Below are 25824 nucleotides of genomic sequence, written 5' to 3'. Positions count from 1 at the left end.
GAACTTCAACAAGCTCAAGGGGAAAATGGCTTCTTTTGGCTTTACTGTGGTGAAACATCAACAAAGAATTCTCTGTTCCCTTCCTTTCATTTTCTGTGCCAAATGGAGGCAAACACTTCTCCTCTACACACAAGACTAATGATATTTTCTTGGTAATGGAAGACAATAAATAAAAATGGACATAGGTAGGACGGTGTATTGATTTGGTAAAACAGAAAAAAGTAAAGAATCTGCCCTTATGAATAATCAAATAGGTTTTCAACATGTTATGTGGAAATGTTGAATGTTGTAATTAATCAGGCAGTGAGCACTTTACTAAGTAGAAGCTTTGCAGTCTTTCAATGGGTTGACTATAAAAGATCCTGGAAAACAAGAATGCTTCAAAGGCCTGGAGATGTAGACAGCAAGAGTTTGGCAGCAGTGATTAGTTTCTGGGTTTGTGCAATTTGTAATTATATGCAAACCTAAGGCCAAATCATGACTGAATACAGAAAATAAAGAGTTTTGTGGGGGTTTCTTTTTTTGGTACTTTCAGAAAAGTGTATCTTGCACCAATGGAAATCTAGGTCCTGCTTTATTCAAAGGTTTATTAAGTCAAATTTTACATAATATTCTTTAAATAAAGACCCCAATTATGGAATAATCTTACAGTGCCTGTTTAATCATGCAAAAGTTGACAATTCATTAATATCCAAATAACAATCACCACTTTTTATAACTTTATAACTAGTGTGAAACTGCAAAATTTCACCAAAATGCAGCAGAGTTAATGGGAAGGAGTAATTAAACTGCAGGTAAGGTGTTTCTATCTCTGCAATAGCATATACCTAACCGTGCCTTGTTAAAAAAGGCTTCTTTCCACTATGTTACAATATACCTTGTTGCCAATTTCTTCCAAATATGGTGTCTAGACAGCTCCTTAGATAGGGGAATGGCTCGGGGGGGGGAGGTTTAATCATAAGGCAAGGGGAGCATAATAATGATATCTGATTTTTTTTTTTTTTTTTTATTCTTCTGGGGAAATCAAAATTCTAGTGTGTTTACTTACTTTTGTTGGCTCTTCCCTACTAATAACCCAATATTTCCTATTACACTGAATAATGAGCTGTTAGACTAGTATTTAAAAGCATTTGACCACTCAACACAACAAGACAATATAAAGATAATTATGAACACAATGCGGAATTGTGCAGGCACAGTAGGATACCTGTATCAGATGGAGGAAACTAGTGAAATCTGCAACTTTATCTGGCCCTGGTATCACGTTCAAGCCAGTCAGATCTTAGTCAGTGCTAAGTTTGTAATTATTCTCAGTAGCCATCCAGAAACAGCATTAGCTCTAATATAAAGTTGCCCCATAAATGCTCCAGGCCCCTGTAGCCATCACCAACCTTTGCAGACACTTTTACCCATGTAAGCACTACCATAAGAAACTACAGCACCTTTTTGCAATAATTACTGAGATATAGGAACATTTGCCAGTGTGACTGATACTTTAATAAAATGTACTTCTTATTTAAAAGATTATATGTATTTTCTTGTAAGGACATTTCTTCTTTTGCCATACTATGTGGCTACAGCTTTAGCTGGCACCATCTTATCATTAATGCACTAAAACATCAACAGAAAGAGGTGATATCTCATTTATGATAAAGGACTTCAGATAACATTAGAACACTAATGTCTTCTGTCATAGCTTCAGTGGGAAACTGGAAGAAACATACAGCACACAGTCAAAATACTGTGCTGCATCTGGCACAGGCAATGGATGACAGCCATTATTTAAAAAGTTGCAAATAAATGGGACTTTTACTTTAACTTAGCACAATTAATTGCTGATCGATAACACCCAACAACCTAAAGGTTTCAGTTAATCAACAGCTGGCAGACTTTCCTGAGAACATCCCTGCCCTAGTTACTGCATAACTTATTAACAATTGTATTACAAGCATGCCTGTGTATTAATTTATTTGCAAATTCATTTATTAATGTGTTTCCACTTCCCTTTCAACTATGCAATGGAAGGAAATAACTTCATTTATCTTAATGTTGTTTCATAGGTCTCCCTATGAACCTAGTAATTGCTGTTAGTACCTTGCTACAGGATTGCAAATATAAATAATTTTATTTATATTTTATATATAATTTATGCCCTAGAAGAGGAAGAAAACAAAAAAGAGACTTTATAGAGACTTTGCAGGTCTTATATTTGGTGGGTCCTTACATATTGCCTACTCTGTAGTGATATAATTTTATACCTCAAAAAATTCCAGTTGAACTTATATGCAACAAAAGAATACATGATAATGAAATACTTGTTTGCCTTTAATGAGAAATAGCATCTGAATAAAGCATTCCTCAGATAAGGGACTACTATTGTTTCACTCTGCAAAAAGTCCATGCAAAACAATCTGTGCCTTTCATATGATTTAAATATTTCTATTAAATCAAATTAATCATTTCCTGAAGGATTATTTTAACAAGTATGGAGTTGTCAATGTCAGACCAATATGCACAAAATAGAGCAGAATTTCTTTATCTCTTGAATCTCATGCACACAAATGCTCCAGACACTGCCTCCCATACTAATCACACTGCTATTCAGTTTAGCTTCCATCTGAATAGAGTCTGACAATGAGCCAGAGGCGAACTGAACCTGTTTCACAATGCACTTCTCTTTCTTTCGAAAAATGAATGAAAAAGTTTTTTTCCAAGGGTATCTTTAGTGAAAGTTTATAAAACACTGCTATTTAATAGGAGAGTAAGAAGTTCTCACTTCTGCAATCTCTTTAACTCCCAATTCCCATAATTTTATTCAGCATTTATATTGCAGAACAGATACAGAACATAAATTGTAACTATAAAGTGTTCCAATAAAAATAAGTCTAATGTTTACAAAGTATTGTCTAAACATAGGCTTTAGCATGCATATAGCAACTATAACATCATTACCAAATGATATAATATGATGTTGCATTTATACTTGGTGTACTCCCTACATAGCAGGAAAGGTTACATTTGGCACATCAGCCACTGAGCCTAGGGTTACTGATGACTGATGCTATAATAGCAGTCTTTTTACAGGGGCAAAAAAAAGATCTGTTTCTTGAAATATTTTGAAATTTACATATCAATGGAAAAATATGTCTTATTTACGAGATGCAAAACAGCAGCACTCAATTATCCACTGAAAAATAAATACTATGGGTTTTTAGGTTGTTGCTATGGACACTGCACTTAAACAATAACCATTGTAGACACTTTTGAAAAGCTTTGGTGGGAAAAAATAACTGGCGTTGGTTCCTCTTGTACTTATGTACAGCATGAATTGGTGTTCACAGAAGGATTTCAATGGCCAGTTAAAATGCATAGTACAATGTTGTATTCACTTTTCAAAGATGCTAAATTAGATCAGGCAGTTGAAAGGAGTATTGTTCCAGTTTTATGGCAGGGTTACTTCTCTGTTCCTGTTTAGTTCCCAAACAAATGGCTAACTGCCACAATGCTTGAAAGGTAGCAGTTCCTATAACATTATTCCTCAAAAAAAAAAAAAAATGTAACATAGTAAATTTGCTGGTGATGATACATATAAAACTATTACCTTAGGTGTTTCAGAATGACAACACAGCAGCATCAGTTTGGCGTCAGTGCATTGTATTGACATGAGTATATTGTATTGCTTGTCAAACCAATGGATTCTTTATAGGTGAGGTAAGGAACAAAGATTTCTACATCCTACCAATTTGTCAGTTTATTGGGAGCATTGCATGGTGGGTAAATAACACATGGATTTTGTTGGAACTCAATAAAATGATTGCACTATAGAACACCTACATGGATTGTAGGATTCACTCTGTTTGCTTGCCACTTTAAATGGTCTCTTAAGAGCAGGTGAAGAACAAAGGAATTTCTGGAGGAACTCCAATTTGACCACCCAGGTGGTGGGACAAACAGGGATTGATGAAGTTGTCTCAGCCCCTGGCCAGCAATTGGATCACATGGGAGTCTTTGTGCACTACACTGCGAGATTACAGGATCCATGTCTCTGATAGAGGCTTGATCAAATCTCAGTTTGGGGTGACTTGTGTCAGCCCCTTTACAGGGCTAATAAACGAAGTAGATTAAGCAGCCAACACTGGGCCTTTTATAGCCAGTTAATTTTACCAGAATTTAAGGAGTCACATTTTTTTAGAAGCCCAAAAACAGTTAAAGAGCCAAAGCAGCAACTAACATTTACTAAAGGAATGTTGTCACAGGAAAACATGTTTTTCAAAACAAAGCATCAGTTAATAGAGCTTCTCCAGCAGAATCCTGCATTGAAATCCATTTTTTTATATTTAGTTGTGATATTTTATATGGGGCTAGCCATATTCTTTATTTTCCAGGGTGCCACAGCCATGTGACCTGTGCTCTAAAAAAACTTCAGTCACACTTTACTGATGAGCTGCAAGTTGGGAGTGATATCACCCCCCCCAGCAGCCAATCAGTTGAACAATGGGAAGGTAGCAAGATAGCAGCTCCCAGTAGATATATTTCTTACTACTAAGTGCTGTTTTTAATAAGTCTGGCTTGGGACTCCTCCAGTTACATGGGAGTAGGAGAAACAATAGGTTATCTGAAAGCAAATATAATGTGTAGCGCTGGCTCCTTCTGAAAGCTCAGACTCAGGCTCAATGCACTGAGAAGGCTGCCTACACACCAATATTACAACTAACAAATAAATAAATAAATAGAAGAGTTAATTGTTTGCTATGTAAACAGTGTAATTTAGACAAAAAGTATACTATAAAAATGACAGAATCCCTTTATTGTATGTTACTTCATGCCAAAAAACAGTAGTCTGAATGTTGAAAAGAAAATGAAGTAGTGCCAGGCACCACTGCCCTAAAGTCCTACTTAATAGACAAACAAGTTGGTGGTTCTGCACCTAATGTCTGCTATCAATAAAGTAGACCCTCAGCCACCTGCCTTTTAATGTGCCTAGTCACCATATATATGTGAATTACCTATTTATGCAGGGAAACCGGATAGTGTTGATGGAACACCCTACTTTCTTATTTGTGAAGAGAAGCAGTTATTTATGGGGTGAGTGCGAGTTCTGATAATTTGTAGGTATTTTACAGTGACATATTATGGCCTTCTCACAAGATGGCCTGTTCACTCTATCATGTACACTTTAAGACTAAAAATGGCTTATATACAATACTTCAGTGCTTTCCTGTCAGCTGTTCTAACAAATCCTGTCAATACAACACATCCTAAATGCTCTAGGAGCTTTGCCAATGCAGTCTTTTGATAAGTAGAGAAAATAGTCCTGTCTATTCTGCAGGCAGGAAACAAAACTGTTTTAAATATAAAAAGTAAATAAAATAACCACAGATGTATTTGTGTGTTCAATAAAAAGTGACAGCATATTCATCACTGATGCATTCCTCTTGTGAGGAGTCTGTACAGGTCCCTGTTATGAGCTAATTGTTGCCCCGGGGTCAAATGATCATATCAGTCCAATCTGGCCCATCACCCATGTGACCAAACTAGGCAAAGATCTGCTTGTTTAAGGTAAGGTATGAACAACTTTAGAAGCAACTGGGTTGGCTCAGGATTAGCACATTTGTGCTTTGTATAATTTTTCACATTCACAGCAGATGCACTAATTAACTTATCTGTTCCTTAAAACTATTTTGCATATTCATATGGGTAGGAGCTGCCACACTAGTCAGAGAAAGTCTTTAAATCTCATGAATGGACTACTATGAAATACAGCCAATTTGTGGTGAAGAATGCTTACAATTCCCTAAAGACACAGAAGCACTTTTTTTATACACCATTAAATATTACATTTTAAGAGCCCATAATTTGTAATTTAAGCAAAATAATGCAAGAAAATAAACTGAATTGTGGAGTTTGTCTGACCAGCTTTCTAAAGCACTAGGGCAACTTGAATCATTGTTGATTTGTTCTTAATATATGGAGAGTTTTGCTGTAATTGCCAAGTAACAGGTGCATACTATGGTTATAAAAATAGATCATATAACTAACTGTCCCTTATTAAATAAATGACCTTCAATGTTATTATACACACTTATTAGGAGCCATATACTGCATTGGAAGTTGCTTCCAGTAACCGTAATCAGATTTCACTTCAAGAAGGACCAGATAAGTCTCATATTTCACAGCTCTGACCAAACTGCAGAGTCAGCCGAAGAACTTTTGTCCATTAACATTATTATTTTCCACTGCTTCAAGAAGCAATGTGCGTTTTGGCAACTGGTGGAACCTTAAGAAAGAAAATACAGTTTGACTGCCAGATGAGTGAAAACTTTCAAATCCAGTCTTTCCAAACCATGTCAGGCCTGCCGCTGCAATCGTTTGAAGCTTTCTCCTTTTTAAAGATCGACTGGGAGGATCCCATTTCAATGAATAAAAAGTAATTATTTAGAAAAACAGCTAACAAGTGACTGAATTTCTCTTGGAAACTCTAACCAAAAAAAGATCACAAATTACCTGCTGTTTAATTGGGGTTGCCTGTAAAGTTCAGTTTTCCCATTTGAGCCATACTAACTCCATATTTGATCTATGCAACAAGCAATCCTTAAAAGGATAGCTCAGCCAACAAAGATCTTCTATGTGAAACGTAACACGTTCATGGATCATCTAGCACAGGAGGAGTTAACATTTCCACTCCTTTGTATGTCTATGCTAAAATTATTCCAGATGGTTCTCAAAACTCTTCCACTGTGCTAAAGCAGGAAAAAGAAACATTTCTGTAAATATTATTAACAGGGTGGGCTAAATTAGTCCAATCTGCTGCCTAGCATTGATGACATTCTTGGGATTTTCGTTAACACCCTAAATATCACATTTAAAACTAAGGAAATAAGTAATTATTTTTTAAAGGGGGTGTGAGACAAATCCTTATGAATAATTATGTTGTATGAGAAGGGCTGCATATTATTTGCACCTGTCAAATAGAGTCTGAGAAGTATATATAAAATATCAAAGTAAAAAATATTATTAGGATGTTTATGCTTGTATGTGGTGTAGAAAAAAAATATATAATCTAATTATATTTTAGTCTTGTCTTCCTTTTTTATTATATATTTAGGCTAGCAATGGTATCTATTTCATAAATATGAACCTAAAAAACATGACAACCAGGACATTTTGACTGCCACCTGTTTTTAAAATTGGGAACCACAGGAAGGTGGTTTAATTGGCCACCAACACCATGTCCTAATATTTTAATGGTGCTACTTATTGGGACTGGTGAAATTGCCCTGTGTGACATACCTTTGATCATTAGCTCCACTGGGACAGGGACTGATATAAATGTTGAATAAACTCTGTAAAGCACTGCAGACTATGTTAGCCCTGCCTCAGTGGAGAATAATCAAAATGATAAATATTGTGGAACTGCTGTAAACCTCTTCCCATTGTGGAGAATATTATATGATGACTATTTCAAGCTTTCATGACTATTGCCAGAAAACATGATGTTAAAGCTTGGTAACTGACACCTTTTCCACCTAAAAGCTGCAATGACAACATAACAGTGAAATCATCTTTCATAATTACCCTAAGGATTGTGGAGACTTCAGTGTAAGCAAGCTGGTTTGCTGTAATTCATCAATAAATGTTACTTTTAGTCACAATATATTGGCATAGTCAGTTAATTACTGACAGTAAATGACCTGTTGATGAAAATGTTAAAAACATACCAGTGGGAGTGAGGGGCGGATACACAAGAAAAGGGAGTGGAGATTCATTGAACTTATATTGGAAGGAAAGGGAGTTTGTGAAATACAGTATAACTAAGTTGTACCTAATTGCCTAACCTACCCCCACTCCAAATGACTTAACCTCACAATTATATTTTCTTCCTTGTAAACATTTAGTCTGCTTTTTTACATTCAAAACTTTCAGTTAAATTTACTAAGATAGTGAATTGCCAGATCAAAGTTTAATGCGTAAATTCCTGAACTGAGCTGTCACTTCCATAAGTCTCCATTTACTGCTTTCAGCACACACAACAGGCTAAAACAAGGTGGAATGTAGAGAGACATTACAACCTTCCCCTTTATATGTGAAAGGCACAAGTGTATGGCAGTTCTGGATGCTATTAGTACCATCTGGCACCACAGTGTTCCTGGCAAAGGAGCAGATGGATCCCAGAGGGTGATATAGTAATATAGGGAAAGTGACCATTGATTCATATCCCTAAAGTATTCTCTACTACAGAAACCTCAAATAATGCTAAAGAGTTTTTAGGGAAAAGGTAGGTTTCTCAGTTATTACTAATCTGTTGCTAAATTTGTATGAGACATTGCAAAAGACATTTTCAACATTACACTGCAAATGGAGCCAATTACAGATAATCTGTCCTACTTCTAAATGCAAATTGGGCACTAAACTAATAATGTGCCATTGAGACAAGTTACATTCTTTTGCCCCTGAATATACTGGTTATAAAACATATGAGACACAAAGTAAATGGTTCTTTTTCTACTCATTCATTCTGCACCCTGCTGCAGTGGCATGCGCTACAGGCTCCTTATGGGGCAAAACGGTTTGCAGGAAAGACAGTTTGGAGAGAAGAAAGAGACATCTTCAGTTTCACTCTAAGGAATTCAGCAATAATGAAGATCTGAATTCACTAATTAAATGCTTTCCACCCCCTAACTAAGTAAACATTCTGACTGACAGCTGAGTTGCCTTCCACTGATTTAGTGTTCCTTTTTATCAGCCACATCTGAATGAACATACAGTAGTCTTGGTGCTTTCAAAGTTTTCTCTTGTCAGAATTGTTTAATTTCATTCTTGTCCAGTGATACGAGTTTGTTGACACAATGAAACAATAGTTTAGTCACCAGATAAAGCTATACCATTGCCAGCAAAACAGGGGTGTTAAAAAATTAAATGCCAATGCATTCACCAGAGTGGCAAAAAAGTGCCCCCCTTTTTTACCTAAGCTCATTCATGGGACTTTAAGAATCCATTACTTCACATGGAACAAGGTGAGGGAGCGGTTGATGACCCTGCCCACCTAAGGTGGGTGTGGGGAAATGGTCCCTGAGAGTCAAAGGCAGGCTGTCATGTTGTCTCTCAATCCAAGGTATGTCTGTGTAAAATATATATTTATGTTTTCCATTTCAGATGTATATGCACCTTTTCTCCATAAACCCAAATTATTAAGCTTAGTTCAAAATGGGGATATTTTCCCTTTAAACTAGAAAAAATATTCTTATAGATAGTTACATTTTAATATGTATTCCAACACTTGAAAAGAAGAATGACATAATAGATCTGTATTCCTTAAGAAATAAATAACTAGTATGTTTGTCCAGCATGTATCACCAGCTGCTTGAAGAAAAAAAATGTAAAATGGATGCATTTAAAGCATTCAACATCTCCTTAAAAATAAATATTATGTTTTTCCATTAAAAGGACAGCTGGTACCAGATTTTCCCTACTGCAGAACCCTAGTGTTACTCAACATCTGGGATCATATCTACTGTTTATTTACAACTTTAATACTCAACATGTAAAGGCTCATAAGCTATTCTAACATGGAAAACAAATTATAAGGAGATTAGCTACATACTGATCAGCCATATTATGATTTCACTCTGCAGCTATAAATAAGTCTTTTTGAAGTTTAGATACTGTTCAGTGAAATCAAATCTGGAGATCATTATTCCTTCTTCAGACTTCTGCTTGTCAGGAAACTGTATAAGCTCTTCGTGATATTCCATTTCTGTGCATAGATTCAATACAGACATTTTATTTCATAGTCAGAATCAAGGACCATTAAACTGCCAATCATACACTGCACAAGGAAGCAACTCGATATACTATTATAAAATGATTATCTTGGAGAAGAGGGCTCACTGCAATTCACTAAAAATACTGTTTTACCCTTGGAAACAATGGTAAATACTGCCTGTAGAATCAGAAAAACTGATGCTTACAGTTGCCCTGCCAAGCTTTATCTACTGATGTTAAGAACATTGTGCTGTTATCTAAAATCTTTAATCTGGACTTCTCTTGCCCTTTAGGTAAGTCATAACCCCTCTTGTCAAATAGCAACAATCCTGGACAAATAAAGGAGGTAGGAGCGTGTAGCACTCTTGACCAGTTGTGTCACAGTTGGTGAAATACTCCAAATAAGGTTAATGCATAGGGCAAAAAACAATCACAACAAACATCTTGTTGAGACAAAATCTGTTCATTACAGTATCCATTATAAAAATGGGATCTTGTTCCCTTTATTTTTGTTCAGAAATCTTTGTTCTCATCCACATGTTTAATACTCTTATGCTTCATTGGAACACATACCTAATCTTGTATGACACTTCCTTAAAGTATATTTATGGGTAATGACTGACGGGAAAGGTTGTAATCTCTCCACACTTGGCAAAAGGTAGCTTAACTTAATTGAGTTTGAAATTCCTAGCTCCTCCATTCTGAGTTCCACTGAACAATACAAACCAGATGCCCCTTGCGCAATGGTCTGCAAAATCCATTCTGTTTTTGATATCTTGAACTGAACTCAGCTCATTGACTGCTTCAGTAAAAAGGACTAATGAAAAAACTTATTGATGGTTTAAAAAAGTGATTTCAGAAAAAAATTGTGTACTTGTGTAAACACACACACACTAAAAGCCTTGCACAAACAGTACCCTGTACAGGTCACGACCTTTACAAAGGCTTCATGGAGACCTGGCTAATGGCCGGAGAGGCCACACAACCTAAAAGTATGATAGAGCAAGTCCAGGTTTTTAACTGGCAAAGGTAGTGTCAGTATGAATGTAAACATGACTTACCACTATAAATGAAAGTTCTATAAAGTAAATCTCAGTGACAGTATATTTGTAGTTAAGGAAGGGAAGATGGATCTGGCGCCTTTCTCTCTGATCATCAAGTTACAGTCATTAATAACTTGCAGCTTTATAGTTCCAATAACAAAGTCTTAAAAAGTCAAACTTTTGGCCTTCAGTAAGCTACAACATAGCTGTCAATGAAGATGAGTATTGTAGTCCAAGCAAAACTGCTGGAGCTAGGAGCCCGATATACCTGATTACCATTTAGGGTAGTAAATAGAATATCTTCAATAGGTTTTGTAGTGAGTTACATACATGCTTAGTCTTCATAATAAAAATGCTACAGAACAAAATATTGGAAAAACTTCTAACAACAATCTTAATGCTTTTCATTGAAGACAAAAATATAACACTTCTTTCTAAGGAAATACTTTGTAGTTGTGTAAATAGCCTAAAAAAAATCTGGAATCAACTACAAGCAAGCTTAATTGGCTATTTCAGGCTTATATGAGTTGAGTTCCCTAATCTCCACTTTGCTTGCAGCTCTGCACATAAAGGTTTATCTAGCAGCATACACTCAGAGACGCAGAAGTGGCCAAAACAACTCAAAGCAGGGTGAGGGCGTGCTCATGACTTTCTAAATAAGATTGCTGTACACCATGACTGTATTACCCAAGTGTCTGTATTTTGACCATCAGAACGTTTCTGCTTTTGTCCGACCACACAATTGCATTTGGTTGCTAGGCTTAGGAGGTACTCAGAATTTGGTTGTTGGAATGGCAGTAGGAATGTCAGAACTGTGATAGGCATTAAAAAACGATCAGCATGTGCATAGTTTCTGAGTTATTTATAGACTGCATTAAACCTATGGGCTGCATACACAACATTTGTTGTGTAGTGAGTAGGGGTGTAACTGTGTGTAAATTTCAGTGATTGTGCTCTTTTACCCTCTGGCCAAGGTTCTGTGTTTATGGTGTACTGCCATTGATAATGAATTAGGATGTTTAGATAGTATGAAAGCAAATCTGCCAGACAGCAAGTCACAAATTCAATTTATATACATATGGGATTAAGTGCAATGAGCAAAGTTGGACTAGAACATCACTGTTTTAATAGGTACTTTCCTCAAGTAGAAGATATTTAAAAAAAAAATGTAACTGATAATTTACAAGTTGTGAAATGTGACTCAATTGGCTGTACACTTTATCTGACAGCGGAAAGGAGCAGCATATGGAGACAAAGTGTTAAACAGAATTTAGGAGATGCAACTGGTCATTATGGTGCAGCAATATAAGATTGCTGAATTAATCAGAGTTATGGTGTAGATATGTGTTCTACTCCCATATACTGGCAAATATACAGCTTTCATGCAGAACTCAAATCAAACTGTTTGCCAAGACAGAGCTTTAATAGGAAGCAGGTTTATTTCAGTACCCGCACACTTGGAGTCTATTTATCAAAGGTCTACTTTTTTTTATTCTGCAGTATGGTATCAAAATAGATCTGGCTTCAAAAAGCAAGAAATGCTTAGGTCTGGATACTGGGGGAAAAGGTTCAGTATTTAAATACCACAATACTAAGCTTCTAGCCAAATATCATAGCCAAGTTCATAGTTAACCCCAGTTCATTGCCAGAGAAGTAATGCACCCAAAGGGATGTCCAACCTGTGGCTCTCCAGCTGTTTAACCACTGTGACTTATAATGCCAAGAGCTAGTATAGGGATTCTAGTACTTAGGCTGGGCAAAATACCCCTTGTGGGGGCTCCATAACTTTTAGTTCAACCTGCGATGGGCTGTAGCATACATAAACACAAGAGACAACATGTTGGAGTGCCCTTGGTAAACAGGCAAATGCAGAAAGTTGTATAAAGTTTAGCAACAGATGGGAAGCCACAGGTTGGGCAATGCCATTCTTTAATTCAGTGCAGGAAAAAGGGATGAGTTAGTAGGTTGCAATATACAAGCAGGAGCAGCAGCCACTTACCCACTATGAGACAGAACACATCCAGGAATATGAGCAGGACCCTCCTGCAGTTGCTGGTGCCATTGTTGTTGTTTAGCGCTGCGGTGCCCCCGTTCCTGCTCTCGGGGCCCATGGCTTTGTCATACTTGTAGTTCTGCATGCTAGAGGAGCAGCTAGAGACGATTTTCTTTAGATCCAGGCTGCCCAGGGTTGCGCACAGCACAGTGACTTTTGTCCCCTTTAGATGTTGTAAGCACCAATCCCGCTGTGCGGAGCAAAGTCCTTCAGTCTTTCAACTTTTCACAAGTCAGTCCAAGTCGCAGGAAAACTCGCTGCGATTAGTTACCGTGGGAAAACGACTTGAAGTTGTGTGCCGCAGTCCTGTGTCTCGGGTTGCTTGTCAATGAATGGGGGGGGGGGGGGTTAGTTGTGATACAAAGCGCTGGCAGCCTGTTGCACAAAGGCTCAGTCAGTTCAGGCTCAGCTTCTCCTGTCTATGCTGCTCGGCTGCTGCCTTTCTGCACTTTTATTTCCACCCCCTAAAATAACTGCCTGCTCTTGGCTCACATGGGATTTCCATGTACAGCCCCCTTCCTGAAACTGACTTATACATATGATAATTAACTGCACATTTGTTTCCAGAAAAAAATCCCTAAAAGAGCTGAGACCGACAGAATGAGAGAGCCCCTAGTGTTCGCAAACATAGGAAAAGTGCTGGAGAGCTGCGAGAGAAACTCAGGCAGCCGGGAGTGTGGGGCTTCTGGCCACTCCCCCTTCCCTCATGCCTGTGCTACGGGCTGGGGCCACAGGCTTTACCTTGCGGATCGCATACTCATAGGCGGCGGGGCGAAACCGGGGAGGGGGGAATGGCCCCCCCAAAATTCTTTCGCCTATTGTTTTTTTTTTATTTTTTTCACTTCTACGCCTCCATGGGAATACTTTCGTCACGAGGAGAAAGGGGGGAGGCAATTTCGGGTGCTGAATGACTTGAAATCGCTTTTTGCGTTATGTAGTCAACGCAGACTTTGTTGCTAATTCTTTCCGCTGCGAAACGCGAGTGTTATTTGTGCGGGACATTCAAACTTCACGACAAGCAATACCCAGTCCTGAGCAGCAATCAGAAACTGAGCAAAGTCTGCGTTCTACCTGCGCTAAGGTGGGGAAAGGAGGAGGAACCATTGGGCGGGGGTGATTATGGAGATAGTAGGTAGCAAAGGAACAGAATTAGGGGCTGATTTACTAATCCACGAATGTCCGAAAAGCGTCCGAATGCGTTTCTTTCATAATGATGACTATTTTGCGATTTTTTTCGTCGAGGTCGCAACTTTTTCATAAATTGTCGCGACTTTTTCGTAGCCGTTACGACTTAAGCGAATTGTCGCGACTTTTTCGTAACCGTTGCGAATTGTCGCAACTTTTTCGTAGCCGTCGCGAAAAAAACGGAAAGGTTTACTAGCGCTCAATACGAAAAAGTCGCGACAATTCGCGCAAGTCGTAACAATTTGCGCAAGTTGTAATGGCTACGAAAAAGTCGCAACAATTCACAAAAAAGTCACGACGGCGACGGAAAAAACGCAAACAATACGAAAAAGTCGCAAAATGTTCGTTTCCAATCCGATTTTTTCCCATTCGGATTCGTGGATTAGTAAATCAGCCCCTTAGACTGCCACATGATAGGGAGTTATAGAAAATAACGTGAGCATGGCACATCTCACTGAATACAATATGTTTGCATGGGGTTCTAGTACCCGCTGCATCTCACTGTATTTACATCTTTAGTGCAGAGTGACCACCGCCTCTCACAGTACAGTATATAATGTGCTTGGGGTGTGAGTAGTTACTGTCTTTAATTGGGTATAATGTGCTTGGGGTGTGAGTAGTTATTTTGTTTAATTGTGTGTAATGTGCTTGACAGTTGCTTGGGTGCTATGGTTCCTTTATTCATCACCACTTACTGAATGTGATGCCATTCTCTATTTTTTCTATGCATAATGAGTTTGGAGTACCTGTGCTTCAGTCCCGCCAAGGAAAATAGAAATGCCGCTCTTTTTAATTATTGGCATGCAACTCATTGTTATCTCACTCTGGGCTGGATCAAGTTGTTCCCTTTTTCTTGCCACAGGGGTATGTGACTTGTAAAGGTATTACAGTATTGTACATTGCCCTCAGGTGCTTTGTAGGGCTAAGTAATGAAGAACCAAGTAAGTAGGATTAAGGAAAAAAACTGCAGTCCATCCATTTACAAACATCCCTAATTGCATTAAATTGAAAGAAAAAAAACAAAACACTTTCCCCAAGTATACTCTCTCTCTCCAGGGTGCACAAAGGTGGCCATACGCAGGCCAACCCCTATAGTAGCTAACGTTATTGTATACGTTGCCCTGCAATAGTTTTCTCTTTTAAACCAATAGGCATTGAGCATTAATTTGCCAGGCTGACAAAATATTGGCCAAAGGAGTAAATAGAGACAGTGGTGTTTTGCACAGTATTTCTGGTGTGAATGTCTAGTGTAAGTACCAACACATGTTTTGCTGCAACTTTCCTTTGCTTTTTACAACTCTTTCCACAATGGACACAATTCTTAACATTTTACTCATTAGAATGTTGCCATTTGGTTTAATTAACAATTGCACTAACTGAATAACCTAAGTTCACAGGTTCCTCCGTACCCAGTAAAAGGATAGGCACACTAAAAACAGTAACATAATTTAAAAAAATAAAACTTACTCTCAGAGAGATTGCAATATAGGACATGTAGCAGTTGCAGCAGTGACTTGATGAACATTGTTGTTTTATATGATTATTTGACAAAATACATAGTTAAAAGCAGAGGCAGACCTGCAATTCATGGAATGTCACTGATTCCATACCATATTCTCAATTATGGTTTGCCTTGAATAACATCAAGGGAATGTGAAGTCTGGGTGCACCAGACCTTAATAAACCCTTGCAAATGATGTTAAATGCTCAGAATAAAATGTTTTTAGGTACACATTAGAGAAGACTCAGAAGACACTGCAGACCTGTCTAGACTTAAAGGCCTGTTACCATACTGGCTTAAGAGTCTGATAAAGATCTGCAACTTTCTGGGTTGCTGCATAGAAACACCCACATCACTGAACTGTAATATGAAACTAGCAGTAAAGTAGAGGCGTGGTAGAACATGCTATCATAGAGCATGGGCAATTAAAGAGAGAAAATACCCATGTTATGTTACAGTCTTCACCTATAAAATACTGTCAACCTTTTTACTAGTAATCTACACAGAGAGTGCTCAACCTTCTATCTTTCAGTGAAAACTTACTTTCAGCAGTAGGCTTCTCATAAATAAGAAGGGCTGGAGTTCAAACATATAAGCAAGGTGGGAGTTTAAAGTTCTATACTAAGGTAAGCATCTCTAAGCTGTGGGATGCCATGCAGGCACATACAGAAGTTAATTTGTTTTCTTTGCTACTCAAAAACGCAGGGGAGGAGGAGTAACTTAATTAGTAAGAGACTAGACCAAGGGTCTTCAACCTTTTTTTTTCTGTGAGCCACATTCATATGTAAAAAGAGTGAGGGGAGCAACACAAACATGCCAAATAAGGGCTGTAATTGGCTATTTGGTAACTCCTATGTGGACTGACAGCCTACGGGAGGCTCTGATGGGCAATACAATACAACGAAAACTTGCTTTCAAACCAGGAATTCATAAATAAGCACCTGCTTTGATGCCACTGGGAGCAACATCCAAGGGGCTGGTGGGTAACAGGTTGCGTGCGAGACACTTGTTTTGGATTGCTTTAGTAGACTCTGCATCTGATATTGTCTATTGTCAAATCTTGACATCAGATTGTGACAATAGGCAAACCATAAAGGTTAGTAAACGTCTTGGTGGTAAAAACACTTCCCAGAACATTCACAAGCAGTCACCATGTGTAATCACCAGGGTATGCCATAGCAACATAATTTCCTTTCTTTTAGTGATAGGTGAGGAAGGGCAGTTTGACTGCTATGGTTCTCTCTGAGGACCACATCGGTAAAATGGCAAGTGTGCAATAACCTTAAAGGGTGAGGAAAGATAATAAAAAAAAAAAAAGGTTTTCCCCACCCATTCAACCATGAAAATGGGCATAACAAGCAATTGGGTGGTCGGGAGGCAAGAGGTCTTGTGGTGGGGTATTGTCCAATGAAAATGAAATACATGTTTGCAAAGTATAATTTTCTAGAAGGGGGAACCCTAAAAATATTTTTAGGTGGGCGCAGTAGCTACCTATTATTCCACTTCATGACAACCAACTGAATTTATCTTTGTATTAATATAACTGAAGTTCACCACTGGTAGCAATGTCTAGTGGTGTTATTGGTTACTGGCAGGACACTAAAGAATTCTGTTTATGGGATTATCTGAAATCTACATATGGTGTTTAATGGTATTAAAACATGAACAAAATAAATAAACCAATGAGACTTTAACTCTGTCAAAGAGAAGATGACAGTTCCTAGAATCTTTGTTTAGTACTGCCTACAGTTACTTTTGCTATATATCACATTAATTCAAAACGTAACTAAAAAAACAAGCAATTAGTCTTGGACTTGTTCATGTAGCTATAAGGTAAAACTTAGTATATTATAGTGCATTACTGATGTGCAACATCAAACACTCTCCCATTTAATGTTTGTCTTTGAAGGATCATCTTTGCAAATCCCATAATTATATGAGAATGGATATTGACATCATAGAACACTGATTAACAACTTGGCTTGTCAGATGAGCTTACAGTTTAATGGGTAGATATGGGATAATGGAAGGGAACTGTCTCTCTGTATAAAGCAGAAAGTGAAGAGTAACCATTGGCCTGTTGATTAAGCCAATTACATTCTTTCACCCTCAAGTCAAAAGGTTCTTGGCCTGCTATTACATAAGCATTCCCAGTGCCAGTAATATAAGCTCACTCCACCCAAAATATAAAGCCTCATCTAAACAGCAGCCTTCAGATTCCTGCCCCTTTTCCTTCCCTTCCCTGGAGTTAACAATTCCAAATTTTCATGTGACGATTTCATATAAATTTCCCCTGATCATCACAAAATAGCAGCTTGGCTATATTGTTATGGCAAGGCTTTCTGCATATTAGCTTACTGACTCACGCAAGGCAATACATCTGTGCAAGAAAGAACTGGAGCACAATATTATACTTGAAATCATGAGCAGTGACCAAAGACAAGATAAAACTATATAAACCTAGAATGTCCAACCCGCCATTACTTTTTCTTTTTTACTTTTTTTTAGGCACTCTTTGGGTGGATTTTGGGTTGCTTAGACAAATTACCTTAACAACCAGAAAACACCTAAAGTGTCGAAGAGCAGATTAATTTGAAGACCAGCAAAAGAAGATAGTAATACGAAAACTACCATAAATAATGAAACAAATAACGAATGAAGATGTCTTCAACATTTGGTTAGAACACTATTTTCAAGATCATACAAATAGCTCAAGTTGAACATCTCCTAGTTCACGTCTCATGATACTTTTACCCAGTGTGAATAACAAAGTACTTCTTACAGTACTGATCCCTTTGTTTCTGTTGACCCTGAGGGAGAATTAGAAAGCAGCCTACTTATTTACAGCAGGAGGAATGTTAAAAAGAAAACAGATTGTAAGATCATAATTTCTGGTTTAGAACTGCCTGAGAGTGAAAGTCAGCTTGTAGAAACATATCCCTGAAGTTCACAGAATTCCAAAGCAGCCAAACCCATTTTACACAATGTCAAACTGCTATCAACAACAATAAAGCAATTACATGATATTTACAAGGAAAGAAAATAAGGAAATCTGGTAAAAAATAAATTGTAAGACATAATTCCTGTGGTTGTGCCACCTCACCACTTCCTAATGAGGGTTCTCTGTGCCCTCAATGTGCAGAATAAAAGGCATAATGAAAATGGCCTGTGTATATAGATAAGTGGGGTTATGTAATAAAAGCTACAACTTCGGTACATGTTTAGTCACCTATAGCAACCAATTGTAAACAGGCCAAAAGTTGTTCTTGTAAAGTGACTCATAGGAACCTTAGACTGCTGTGACACAGGGTGGATTCTTAGCCGGTGGATAAATGCAGGCCTAGAATCTGCCCCTACACTTCAAAAATCTTATTGTTGTGCCTGCACCCAGATCCATTGCATCGGCCCAAGTGCAGGCACACAAAGAAGAATTCAGAGAAAAACTGCTTGCGTATACTTGTGCGCGAATTATGCTTTGTTTGCCTTCACCCAGGCTGACACAATAGCTCTGGGTGCAGGAAAAACAATAAGATTTTTTAAAATGTAGGGGTGGATTCTTGGCCTGCGTTAATCAGCAGGTCGAGAATCTGCCCCATATGGCATCAGCCTTATTAGTTGCTATGAGTAACTGCATCAGGGCAAACTTTGTGCCTTTATTTACATATAAGGGAAAAGAGCATTTAATCTTTAAATGTTTGTCCTGCAGCTGTTGTTTGACTACAGATCCCAGAAACCTATGACAGCTGTAGGCAAGTTCAGTAACAGCTGGATAGCCACTGATCGGACATTACATTAAACATTGGTTCATCATTTCATTAGCTGGATACTAAAGCAGATCAGTTACTTTTTCTTTTCTTATTATGTTAAATCATAAGTATATGCTTAGTATCCCTGGTTCTGTTTTTTTCTTAAAGGCATATATAAAACAATTGTAACATCTCTGAGCCAGAGACGCCATTTATTAGGATTATAAAAATATCTTCACATTTCCAATGCATGGCTTATACTCATGTCATTAGAATGATTTAATCTTATAATGACAGGTCATATATTGCTGTACCCAACCCATCTCTTAAGCACATGTTCTCTTAGTATTTTAACATCAGGTTTTAGTTTATCCAACTTGCATCATGCCCTTGGATACAAATAAAATAAGGCAACCCTAAGGGTGCAAGTAATAAAGCACTAAGAGACACAAAATTTCAAACCCTTAGGGCCTATTTACAGAGCACTTGTGCCATGTGGGATTGTTGGTACAAGCTGCACTCTACACCTTGCTCCAGCTTAAGGATCCAGTGCAAGGTGCAGAGATCAGTCAGGTGAAAGGGAGCCCTGAGCACCGTATATTCTGTAGTTTTGTCCATAGACTTTATATATTTTTTTCAAGAGTGGGTTACTGCACCAGTTGGCTAATAATGGGCCGATTACACAGGTCAGCTGATTCCTATCTGCCATCAGTTTTTATGTTTCTGGTTGAACAAGAAATCCTTGCAGTGATTAGTACTCTAATTACAACCACGTTGCAACTGTTCTGTGGTCAAGAAAACTAAACTGCTTTCTAACCCTAGAGGTCAACAGATAATTGCATAGTGAGGATCACATGAAGAAAGTGAAATGTGCACAAAATCCACATTATCTGAAATTGTACAATAGGCATGTTCCTGCATGCTCAGTTTCTCACTCATAGCAGTAACTGACATATCAGGGCTGTCCAACATGCTGCCTCTGATAGCCTAAGGCTGATAAACGATGCTGGGAGTTGAAGTTCATAAAGAGATAGAAAGCTGTTCATCTGGTTACAAATAATCTGACCTAGCTGTGAATACTATGCTCTACTACTGCCAAGGATAGTCTGGCTGTACCCTACATACAGGAAAAACTGTTCTATTGAGATTGCAAGTGAATCTACTTTTATGTAACGATTTTTACCCCCTAAACCCATTCTTTTTTTCTGTACTCCCTACTTAATTTTCTTGATAAAAATAAATGAAAATTGAATTGAAAAAAAAATAATATCAGTTTAATTTGTGAAGCTATAGTCTAAAATTGATTAAGGACTGCAAACATTAAAGAGGAACTGTTGACCCAATAAAACAGCTGTTATTGTTTAAGGAATCTGTTTCACTTTTATTTTTACTTTTATTATGATATTCAATATAATATTTGATTTTGGGTGCTACCACATATATTTTTCTGTGCTACAAAAAATGAGTTGTGCTATCGGGTGCTGTTGGGCAGTTGTACATTCTAAAGCACTGTACTGTTGACGTCTACCAAAATGTTTCTGCTGTCAGTGTGAGACTATTATTAATTGTCCGGTACTGTTTACTGGATTTTTGTAGCACAACACTAGTGTCTCTTTAAAAAACTGACTATATTATATGAGCAGCCTGAAGTGAGTGGTGTAATTTGCAATAGTGTAACTCTGTCCACTTGCTTCAAAAGAAGTATAAGACTGCCACCTAGTGTTCATAGTGTGTTACAAAATAAAGTGGTTTCCTTGTACAAGGCACATGGTAGGGGAATCACAAAAGTGTCACATTTGAATGTGGAGTAAAACATTTGTTTACACCAGAAAATCATATAATTTGTAATGACAAATTTAGTAATATATAATTGAATGTTTTCATTTCTATTTATGCTAGCTTCATCAAAATAGTGTGTGTAGAATCAGAGTTGGAGTAATTGTGTTTCATTTAAACTAATTTAATTTGACCTTATTAATTCTAAAAAAAAGTTGTTGTAAAAGAAAACATACCAACTTAAGTTTTTCTTAAACTATTCTGACAATTAGGTACATGAAATTCATAAAGCTGGTGTTCAAATGGACAACTAAATGTTAAAATGCACAAAAATTGGAAAATTACAAACCTGGCTTTTGAAAACAGATGTTTTTAAAACACATTTACTCTTACTTATTCCCATCATACTGTACCTTACATTTGTCGATAAACTTTAAGTATAATTGTAGTAAGGAAGAGTAACACAAATATATGTATACATGTGTATATGTGTTAATCTTACTGCAGTTATAATCTTCTCCATGTTTGTGTTTTCTCCCCTGGGATGACAGATGCAATGATTCTTTCATGGGTGGTCTGTGCACTCCAAACAAAGGGTTTTTTCTAGAGGCAATTGTTTGCTGATGTTTTTTATGTTAATGAATATGCTGTATTAATGTATTGTTATATGTAACATGAATAATATAGATTCCATAGTTTTGCCTTACACCTGAAGGACTGGCTTCCCATTTAGGTATAATGCATTTTACCTCTTTAGAGTAGAATCTGCTTACTCTATGTGGGATGTAAACATATGCATGTTTTCTAATGTGAATCATGTGCCACTACTGTACTGCTGTACCATACATTCACTATCTATGCTGAAATCAAGTGTTATTGTAAGGAATAGCTTTAGCAGTTTAGGCTTTCAGTTTGGTTTAATCAACCTGTTAAAAAGTATATTGAAGTAAAAAGTATATTGAAAACAACACTTTCACTGACAGTGGGGGCACTTAATTAAAATGCAAGTTTCGGTGTAACACAATGAACTATTCATGCTAACACTGAGAAGATACTAGTAGGATAAAGACTGAATGTGGAGTTTCACGGTTACTAAAGAATGCAATGTGCCATGTGTTTTGTTCCTCTTGCCATTAATCATACTCTTAATACCTTCTACCCAAACAGTAAGTGGCATTCTCTAATAGACTTTTCTCTTTTTTCTCTTTTTTACTGCATAGTAATGTATACTACTATATACTGTACATATATATACAAAAGTGTTGTAATCTTATTTATTTATTGGATTAGTCTAATTTCTTTATTTCTATTCTTTATTATTTGCTAATCTTGAAAGTGCAGTACTTTTGTGATTTATATTTTCACTGACACCCAGCTACTTGATTTTGCAAAGGGAGTGCGATTATGGGAGTGGCCTTATAAGTCTTAGGAATACACAAAAAAAATGTATTAAGTCAACGTTCAGTCATCTCAGGGACCCTCTTCTAAACTTATTTAGTCTTGATAATTATCCCTAAACCTGAAACACTGACTTAACAAATAGTTTTCTTTGTATTACTATGATTCACAAGTATACCATTACTGTCTATGGATATTTTATCCCCAAATGGGAGTACCAAGGCACTGATAGATTGAAGGAGTGCACCTGCTACTATTTGATGGAATTAAGCTGTGACAGCAAAATATATAGACAAAAACAAGAGGTCCTCTGCAAGGTCCCCATTATGAATATATACATAGGACATTAAGGCATTCTGTGCATTAAGCTACCAAGAAATGCCCTCCCATTTAAGCAAAACAGGGATTTTTTTGTCCATATTAGCGCTAAGCGACAATATTTGCCAGGTTTTGCCGCAAAAAACACACTCCAATAGCTGAAAAAAAATTGTTGCGTGATAGAAAAAATTATGGCCCATTGACTTCAATGCATTTTGCAAAGTTTTGGCAAATCAAAAATGGAAGGATTCGGCCATCACTATATTGCAATATATTTAAGCTGGCCAACTACGTCATGCCCAGTCTGGCCAGTCCTACACTCATCTTCATGTGATAGGAATTCTACTACTTCATTATAAATTTTGTACAGGGGCGAAGTTTTACCCACAATTTGCTTTTTATCCGCCATATATATATATATATATATATATATATGGCCACTGTATATGTACACACACAATTCATGCCATAAATAAGGAATTTATAATTATTCAGTTATTTTAATGGTTGCAGTATGCGTAAAGCTTATAATGCTTTAGGGCTCTGGCACACGGGGAGATTAGTCGCCTGCGACAAATCTCCCCCTGTGCCAGAGCCCTTAGTGCTCAGCTTAGTTAATTAGCATTTAATTATAGATGAGGCCATGAAATTTAAATAGAGCTTCATATAGCAAAGTTATAGTGACACAAAAATAAATCGGACTATATTATATTTTGACATATACCATGTAATAGTTCATGTGTCATGTTACAGTTATGCATAGTCCAATTGTCAACGAAACAGTTTGTTAGTTGGCTTAGAAGCACAACAAATCCATGCATGTAGCCATATATCTGTAAATACATGTGGTGCTATATTTGGTGCTCTTGTTGCTTATAGAAGGAATGTATAAGTCCAATAAACCATAATCCAAATAGTACTCTCATTTACAGCAATTTGCAGTGGTTTTGATTTTAGCTGATGTTTCAAGAGAACTTGAAAAAGAGGGGTTTCCCCCTGCTGAGATGTGAATAAAAATCAAAACCACTACACGTTGCTGTTTAGTTAGCCGGCAAACAATACTAGGTGGAGTAATATATATAGCATTCTTTATTTAACAGTGCCTCGCAAACTGTAACATATGGGTCCAAATTCACTAAAAAGCAATGACAACCCAAGACACACCATTAATAGGAATGGGAAAGGTTCATTGGGGAAAACCTGACAGATGTGCAATGGTCTGTACTGTTTGGAGACATGACACAAGCTTCACTAAATGTGATTGTCAAGGAAAAACTGTAAAGTCTGTACAACTGGTATATATCTCCAGCACAAGTTGGAAATGGGACCCACAATACCAGGAGACCTGTTTTGGGGGTTTTGTGCCGAGGTGAACAATCGGTACAACTGGTGGATATGCTCGGTTTAAAGACAGGTGTGGACCCACACATTTGACCATTTTTTCACAGCTCTTGCAAAGATGCATGAGCCCAACCCATGGACAGCACTGCTAGGCAGACACCTCCACGACACACTAGAACAACACAATAAACCTGTTACCTAAATTTTTTCAGTGACAAGATGTCCCCTAGCCTCCCCCTGGAAGGGTTCCGGTCAATAGCCACAAGCAGCGGAATATAGCGTTTTTACACAGCAATAGTAGTATTATTTAATAGTGTGTTTAATAGGATTTGACCTTTCCTTCTCCTTTAAGGTAATTTTCTCGTTGACTGCTATCCACCAAATGTTCTATTTCTGGCATGCCGGATGCTCCTGCTGTGTGCACATGCGCCGCCTACAGTAACAAGTCACCAAGTCTGGAAGGAGCGATGAATTATGGGAATCTTCTCTACACTGCTCAGCGTTTTTTTTTCCTGTTTGGCTTCTGATCTTCTGAACAGGTGAAGTATGGGGAGACTTAAGGGCACTATTGAGATAACTGAAGGTATGCCTGCAGCTTGAGATTAACTCTTTATTAGCCTTTCCTTCTCCTTTAATGCTAAAAGACAAACTGGACATATATGACCAGATATGGGGCCCCTGGGTCAACAGACAAGACCAAAGCCAAAATGCTGCTGTTTCTTATTGAAGTAATCCTTAGCAGTTAAATAATACGCAATTAAATGTTAAAGTGACACAGTGACAAAATTATGTCATTTGATACTATATGATATCACAAAATTCACTAGTCAGTATTATTACTAACAAGTAAAACTGGGTAAGGCCAAGTGCTATACAGGGAAACATATAATTGCCCACACTAACAAACAGTGCATCTGTGTAATTGATAGCTCAGTTTTTAATAAAACCTATTTTTTCACATTATCTGCAGGTAACCACACATAATGCATTGCAGGTGCCCACCATTTTAAATGACAGTCCTGATAACATGAATGGGACTGGATATTAAAAGAAAATATTCTGCCCTTGCTTTTGTAATGAATTGTGATAGTGCCTAATTTTCAAGGAATAGTAACTACTTTAATATGTGGCTCTCAAATGTGCAATGCCTGCTTTGCCAAAATATCATGACCAGTGTATTGCACGTGCCTAAATAAAGAATCTCCATAGCAGAAATATTTTGTCCTTGCTTCCTTTTAAGCAAGGCAGTCAAATATATAAAAAAAAATGTACCTCTCAAATTTGGCAAAATATACAATCTGACTTTCTAACTGGCATTGCTGCTTGCCTTCCTATTTTTCATTTACACTCTTGCCTAGGCATGCAGTTTTTTGGAACATGCCTTTTCTTGTGTGCCATTTTCTTCTTCCTCTCCAGCCCTCTGTCTTTTGATGCCCCTATCTTTCCTCTCTCCTCTGATGCCCCTATGATTCCTCTGTCTTTTGATGCCCCTATCTTTCCCCTCTCCTCAGATGCCCCTATTTTTCCTAAAATAAATCACAAAAATACAAATGCATCAAAGAAGCAGACTGCACAAATACCTTTAGAAAAACTGAATTAGCAGCCTGTCAGTAACTAGAACTTTACCTTTTGATATTATTTATGGTATTATTTTCCTTCTTCTGTGGTCTTTACATATGATGAGCTCGTGCAAAAATGGAT

At 37.4% G+C, this 25824-nt stretch overlaps 1 protein-coding gene across 2 annotated transcripts in view; it reads right to left on the bottom strand.

Moving 5' to 3' along the window:
* plpp3 (phospholipid phosphatase 3) overlaps nt 1-13516 on the bottom strand; it is a 40020-nt gene extending 26504 nt beyond the window's left edge. The window contains exon 1 of one of the 2 annotated variants that reach the window (XM_012961143.3): nt 12805-13516. In XM_012961143.3, coding sequence (XP_012816597.1) covers nt 12805-12943 — 139 coding nt within the window. In that variant the 5' untranslated portion in view covers nt 12944-13516. 2 annotated transcript variants of the gene reach the window in all.
* Nucleotides 13517-25824: the final 12308 nt, after the last annotated feature.

Source organism: Xenopus tropicalis, chromosome 4 (assembly GCF_000004195.4).
Source record: "Xenopus tropicalis strain Nigerian chromosome 4, UCB_Xtro_10.0, whole genome shotgun sequence".
NCBI classification, from domain to species: Eukaryota; Metazoa; Chordata; class Amphibia; order Anura; family Pipidae; genus Xenopus; species Xenopus tropicalis.
This window is presented reverse-complemented; position numbering and strand designations above follow the sequence as displayed.